The following is a 6,939-nucleotide window of genomic DNA, read 5'->3' as shown; positions in this document are numbered from 1 at the left end:
CAGCCGCTTCCTCCACGACTACCCCTCAGTGTCAGCACTCAGTGAGTCCACACACTCATCCAGCATCAGCATCCGTCCTCGGAGACACTTTGAGGACGTGACAGCAGCTGTGGAAGAGCTCAGAGATGGACTCCAGGACGTTCTGAGGGACGCATGGACAAACATCTCACTGGCCATCACTGACGAGGATGTTCTACTGTCAGAACCAGAACCAGAACCAGAACCAGAACCAACGACCAGAGCTGGGTTCTTAAAATATTCACGAGAAATCACTCTGGATCCAAACACAGCACACAGACGTCTGTTATTATGTGATGGGAACAGAAAAGTAAAATGTATGTATCAAAAACAGCCTTATCCTGATCATCCAGACAGATTCACTGACTGGGTTCAGGTTCTGAGTAACGAGAGTCTGACTGGACGTTGTTACTGGGAGGTGGAGAGGAGAGGAGGAGGAGGAGTTTATGTAGCAGTTTCATACAAGAACATCAGCAGAACAGGGGGTTCATATGAATGTGGATTTGGATTCAATGACAAATCCTGGGCTTTATATTGTTCCATCAACAGATGTGTATTTCGGCACAACAAAACTCAAACTCCCGTCTCAGGTGTTCCTTCCTCCAGAGTAGGAGTTTACCTGGATCACAGAGCAGGTGTTCTGTCCTTCTACAGCGTCTCTGACACCATGACTCTCCTCCACAGAGTCCAGACCTCGTTCACTCAGCCGCTACATGCTGGAGTTTACATTTATCCTGGATCCAGTTTGGAGTTCATTAAAGCTGAATAGACTGAAGTGTTTAACGAGCAGCTGGTTCAGATGTTTGAGTTTCCAGCTGGTTCAGTCTCATTGTACTCTGTAGAACACCACGGCTTGTTCTAACTGTTGTTCTACAGATTTATGTTCCTGATAAGATCTACTGAGAGCTCAGAAAGAACGTTTTCATTCACATGTTCACTGTAGAAAACAAACTGTGAATAACATCAACAGTCGTTTGTTCTTTTATTGGTTTGACTGCATTTAAAAACAAATCATGAATAGTTTTGCTGATATTTGATGTTATTTGAAAGAAACGTTGTGAACATTAAGGATTGATTGTTGAACAGGTTTCAGTAAAATCACAGGAAACAGGAATAATTCATGTATAATCCAGAACAAACAGTAAATAATGTGGAATCAGATGATTTTATGTGAACAGATGGTTTTGTTTTGTTGTTCTTTTCATCTCGTTGTGTTTCATGTGTGTTGGTCTCTACACTGTAAAACACACTTTAATTTGTTTTATTGTGTTTTAAACTGGAACAATTTACTGTTGTTTTATAGATCCAAAGTCCTGATAATATCGAGTTCAACAACAGAAAAACTGCTTTTACAAAAATAATGTTGCTAAAATCTGGCTGTTAAATTACTCCATGTTTTATTACGACCTTTAAATCAGAAACACAGAATTATTTGCTGTTAATTGAAAGAAAGATTTCGTACTTTAAGGATTGAAAAATGACAAATAAGGTGTGAAACAGGTGTTTAATGTTTTGTTTGTTGACTGTGACGGTTCGTCTGAGACTCGTCTGTGATTGGTCGGTTTGCTGAGATGATGTCATGTTCAAAGATGATTCTTGTTTTCGTCTCGTTGGATTTCCATTCATGTGTCTCTACACTGTAAAAAATAAAATAAATGAATAAATATTGTGTTCTGTAGATGGAGGAGATGAAGGAGACTAGTGAGGGAGGCCACCAAGACTCCTGTGACTCCTCTGAAGGAGGAGTTCTGGTAGAAACCGACACCAGATCAGTTTTGGTCAGAACCAGTTCTAGCAGATCAAAGGTCTCGTTGTTTCCCTACATCTTGATAAGAGGCTCTTCGCGCTATGATTCCTTTTCTCTGGTTTACAGTCACTTTGTACGAGTTTGGGGACATTTTGGACGTTGTAATGAGATGCAGGAGCTCAGAGGCGTACATGTCAGCAGCATCATGCTGCCTCACTGAGGTCGTCACCAACCTGTAACTCTGAAAACATTCATAGTATGAAGGTAAAACTTTGCACAGCTTCACTAAATGTACTGAAGCTCCTGTAGATAAAGAACCAGGTGGGATTGACTGATGGACTTCACACTAACACGTCCTGCTGTTTGTCCTCCAGACGTCCTGCCTGGACATTTCCCCGGAGCCATCAACATGCCGTTCACCAGCTTCCTGGATGAAGGTGGGAAGATGCATGGACCTGAGCGTCTGTCGGAGCTGTTCAGAGAGGCAGGCGTGGACCTGAAGCAGCCGCTCTGGGCTACCTGTGGCTCAGGTGTGACGGCCTGTCAGGTGGCTCTGGCTGCTCACCTGCTCGGACACCCCGGGGTTTGCATCTACGACGGGTCCTGGTATGAGTTTTTCAAGAAGGCGTCTCCAGAGTTCATCATCTCCGAGTGGGAGGCCAAGAAGGTCTGAAGCAGCCGGATGATGCTGGAACCACCCAGAAGAGAAATGCTGCTGGATTCTGATTTTTACTGGAGCAGAGGAAACAGAGGTTGTTGGTGGTTGTTATCAAAACGGGCTGCAGAGCTGTGAGACGCTGACGTGTTTCTGAAAGCAACCACAAAAGATGGAAAACAGCAACTGAACAAAGCAGCGAGTTAAACGCCTCAAAGAGCAACAGAGCCGCACAGGACTGGAACCTCACAAGTCACGTGACTCGGATGTGGGCCAATAACAACCAACAGAACACGTAAACATCTCACAGTTTTAAAGCCTGTCACGTAGCGTTGATATGTGTTGAAAGTGCTCCAGATCTGAAACAGTCCAGTGCCTCAAACCTGCATTCTCTGTGGCTGCCAGCAGGGGGCGACTCCTATTCATGTAAACAGAGCCTTATTATGATTAAGCTAAAAACAATCACGTTTAAAGTTCTGAGCACGAGTTTGTACAAGATTTTACTTCACATTGACGAAGAGAACAAGCTGCTGACCTCAGACGGTCAACATGTGCTGCTTCTGCTGCAGCTGTCCTACCTGATGATTATATTTTTGATATGATATTTTATATGATATCGCACACAATTCACATTAATGTCCGACACGGGATGTGATTTTATTCAAATGCTTCAGTATTATTAATAAATTTTGCTTGAAAAAGAGACGATTGTGTTTTTCTTTTGGCTTTTACAATCTAATAAATAACGGTGTGGAGCTCGTGAGCTCAGGATGAGAAAAGATGTCAAAAGAAAATCATGATGCAGGTGAACAAAATTAACTTAATGAAGGGAATACGTTCCGCTAGAACTGAGTTTAAACCATTTCTGTTCTACAACAGAAGTGAGTTACATCCTGTGAAAAATCATTTAAATGTCAAATGACACCAAACTTGTAAATAACTTTGTTGTTTCTACGTCGTCCAGTGTTTCTTCTGATAATCAATCAGAAACGTACCAAAGTGACTCCAGCTGCAGGACGACCGCAGTGAAGAGGAGCAGCATGATGCTCCTGATGCTTCCAGCTGTGAGGCCTTTATTTAGAACTCTAAACTGTTCGTCTTTAATTTGACATCACAGAAAATACTCTACTAGTCAGATTTAAAGTAATGTGATGTGAGGAGGGTAGCTCAGTGGTTAGCATCGTTAGCGCCTCACAGCTAGAAGGTCGCCGGTTGGTGTCCCGGTGAGGACACCCGGGATCTTTCTGCATGGAGTCTCCATGTTCTCCCCGTGCAGCGTGGGTTCTCTCCGGGTTCTCCGGCTTCCTCCCACAGTCCAGAAACATGCTGAGGTTAATTGGTGATTGTAAATTGTCCGTAGGTGTGAATGTGAGTGTGCTTGGTTGTCTGTCTCTAAGTGTAGCCCTGTGATAGACTGGTTACCTGTCCAGGTGAACCTGCCTTCACCCTGAGTCAGCTGGGATAGGCTCCGCCCCCCCATGACCCTGGTGAGGATGAAGGTGTAGATGATGGATGGATGGACTCACACAGGTGTGTTGTGCTGCTAGCTGCTAGTAAACAGTGATATTTGAACTGTAGAGCAGAAGAAGTTTAAAAGTACATTAGAAACACCTCAGAATACACATCAGGACTCAGCAGTCCACCTGCACCTTCAGGACAAGGACACTCATTTGGAGATAATAATGTAGAGATGTTGTCCTGCAGGGAGGACAGATGGTTTGAGAGAGGAGTGAAAGAAGCATCGATGTCCAACTGGAGAGACCATCCCTCAGCAGAGGTGGAGGTCTGAGGCTTCACCTCTCACCTGGTCACAGCTCAGTCCTCAGATCTCTCCCCAGGAACATGAACCACATCCACACCTAGCCACAGAGACCCTAACGAACCCCACTTTGTCAGGGGGAGCACTAACGAGTCACATAACGAGGGGGAGGAGCTACAAACCCCCAAATGAAACCCAAACTCAGGTGTTAATGTCTCCTTCAGGATATCAGTGTGTGGAACTCCCAACTAGTCAGTCAGAGCTGATGGAGCCTCTTGGATGAAGGTGGAACGTCTTCAAGGAACTCAAGCAGGTCCAGTTGCTACCATTAATCTACCAGAAGAACCATCAGGACAGTTCTGGAGTAAACGTGACGCTCAGGTTCGTTTCTAATTTAACAATGAAGAGAAAAGAGAAGTTTCTCTGATTTGTTCCACTTAATAATCATGAAACTGTTACTGATATTTTAGTGAAACCCTAAATGCCGTCAGAAACCCACTCACACAGCTGTGAGACCTGTTGTTCTGTTTGTGAATTTATTCCAGATCTGATCAGTTCATCTGTAACGGTTTTAGATCTGGAGCTGGTCTAAAGTGGTCCACATGGGAAAAAAGCACAGACATCTCAGTTCTTAGATGTTTTTAACAAATAGAAAAACACGTTCACAAAGGGAAGTGTGCTTTACGCAGTGCTAAGGACCTGACTGACATGTCTGTTAACGTGGTTTTAAATCTTCAACATGTGGGAAGACTCAGTTTCATCTACTTGTCAAATTAAACGCACCTGCTTCCGGCCCTGCGGTGTCATGCTTTTATTTTGTAGTTTACAACAGGAAGTCCGTATCGTCGTGTTGAGCGGGACGTCACGCAGGGAGCCAATCACAGGGCTCCTCCCGCGCTGACGGACGTTTCCAGCGTCCACTCCGGGCTCGAGGTTGCCCTAGCAACTCAGCCGGTGGACCAATCAGAGGCCGGCTGCTGTCAGTCCCGCCTCCCCCCTCCTCCCCCCACCGGGAGCCGCCACCGTCCGCCTTCAGTCCGGGAGCAGAACGGAACCGGAGAACCTTCACCTCTGTGCGTAAAAGCGCGGCGCGTCCTGTGCGCGCTGCTGGCACAGAGCGCGCGCTGCTCCGAGCCTTGATGGGTGTCGCGGGTCGGACTCACCTGGACTCAGCCTGATCCAGGTGACCGCTCACCTAACCAGAGGCTCTGCTCTTTATTTCTGCCTGTTCGGAACCGGAGCAGGAGCGGGGTTCGGTTTGATTCACGCCGCCGGATCTCATCTCATGATGGGACGCAGCAGCCGCCGCCTGCCGCCAGGATGAGCCAGAGGAGCCCCGCCAGAGCCTACGACTTTCTGCTCAAGTTCCTGCTGGTGGGCGACAGCGACGTGGGGAAGGGCGAGATCCTGGCGAGCCTGCAGGACGGAGCCTCCGAGTCCCCGTACGGACACAACATGGGTGAGTGGCGGCGGGGGGCAGGAGGGAGTCCGCGGGGGGAGTCCGGGGTCGAACCGGCCGTCTGGGGGCTTCTGGAGGTCGGTCATCCGGTTTTACGCACAGTTTACGCAGCGGGATACCAGTGAGTGTGGAGCCAAACCAGTGAGTCTGGAGCCAAACCAGTGAGTCTGGAGCCAAACCAGTGAGTCTGGAGCCAAACCAGTGAGTCTGGAGCCAAACCAGTGCCAGCCCAGTTAGTGAAGAGACTCTCTGTTGGCACGAGGACCAGTTGGTTCAGAACTGGGAGCACTGGGACACTAAACTGGGAATGTGCGCAGAGTTTCCATTCGGTGCTTCTGCTGCACGTTCTCGAGCTGTTTGTTGGATTTTACACTGAATCACTTTTAAAGGTCATAAAACGGTGTCCGCTGGGTCCGTTTCTCCGGTTCCAGTTCCTCTCTGAGTCACTTTTTCAGAACCAAAGAGGTCAAAAAGTCCGAAGACTTAAAGGAAAGTTCAGAAACTGACGATAGATTTTTAGATCCAAACTAAACCAACTGACTGTGTTCTGGTACTTTTACTGAAGTAGTCTTAAATGCAGGACTTGTAATGGAGTATTTTGGTCCATTTACTTCAGTGTGAGCAGTTTCTTTGTGGAACATTTTAGCTCAGAGCTGCAGGATGAGCTGCTGCACTAAAAATCACCCACATTCACTCACAACCCGGTCCGGCTGCGTGTCGGACCCTCACAGGATCAGTCTGATGGGTTTTTACTGTCAACAGATTCTCTATAAAAGCGTCAGCGAATCAGAATCAGTTCATATTTATTTTATTTATTATTTGGTTTTCACTTATGAGGAATCTGTTGTTTTGGGGTTCAAGTGGAAATTTAAAAGCACAGATTAGAGCAGCGGAGAGCGTTATGAGACGAACAGGAAGCTAGGATCAGAAAAGTGTTTAAAGGAAACAGTTTGTGCCGGTTAGTTTCACCTGAAGATGAACAAACGATGTGCTGCTTCCTCCTGGTGGGAGCCAAACAGTTATAAAAATATACAGAAAGCACTGATGAAGCGAAGCCAGAAGCTACAGACTGCACAAACCGGTCTGAAAGCAAAAAAACCCGATCAGAACGTTCTGAACTTGTTCTTTCTCTGAATGAGACTTGTTTGGTTTTGTAGCTCCGACACTCGACTGATCTGAAGGTTCATCTGTGGAAGAAGCTTTATGTTGGAGCGGTTCGGCTTCTGGAGGGAAACATCTGCAGCTCAGACGTCAGCGAGTTGTTCACTGGCAGAAAACATTCAGACGATAGTGAGAAGTTT

At 46.4% G+C, this 6,939-nt stretch overlaps 2 protein-coding genes across 2 annotated transcripts in view; both read left to right on the top strand.

Annotated features, from left to right (window-relative positions):
- Window positions 1-3,125, top strand: part of LOC103370175 (3-mercaptopyruvate sulfurtransferase-like) — a 16,631-nt gene extending 13,506 nt beyond the window's left edge. Inside the window, exon 5 of the mRNA XM_008299126.1 lies at window positions 2,140-3,125. Coding sequence (XP_008297348.1) covers window positions 2,140-2,438 — 299 coding nt within the window. The 3' untranslated portion in view covers window positions 2,439-3,125. The remainder of the gene's footprint in view (window positions 1-2,139) is intronic.
- A 2,223-nt stretch (window positions 3,126-5,348) lies between these two features.
- rab40b (RAB40B, member RAS oncogene family) overlaps window positions 5,349-6,939 on the top strand; it is a 23,107-nt gene continuing 21,516 nt past the window's right edge. Inside the window, exon 1 of the mRNA XM_008299117.1 lies at window positions 5,349-5,638. Within this exon, the coding sequence (XP_008297339.1) occupies window positions 5,500-5,638 (139 nt within the window). The 5' untranslated portion in view covers window positions 5,349-5,499. The remainder of the gene's footprint in view (window positions 5,639-6,939) is intronic.

The sequence above is a fragment of the Stegastes partitus genome, unplaced genomic scaffold (genome assembly GCF_000690725.1).
Source record: "Stegastes partitus isolate 25-593 unplaced genomic scaffold, Stegastes_partitus-1.0.2 Scaffold1381, whole genome shotgun sequence".
Lineage (NCBI taxonomy): Eukaryota > Metazoa > Chordata > Actinopteri > Pomacentridae > Stegastes > Stegastes partitus.
Note: the sequence above shows the minus strand (reverse complement) of the source record. Positions and strands in the feature narration are given on the sequence as shown.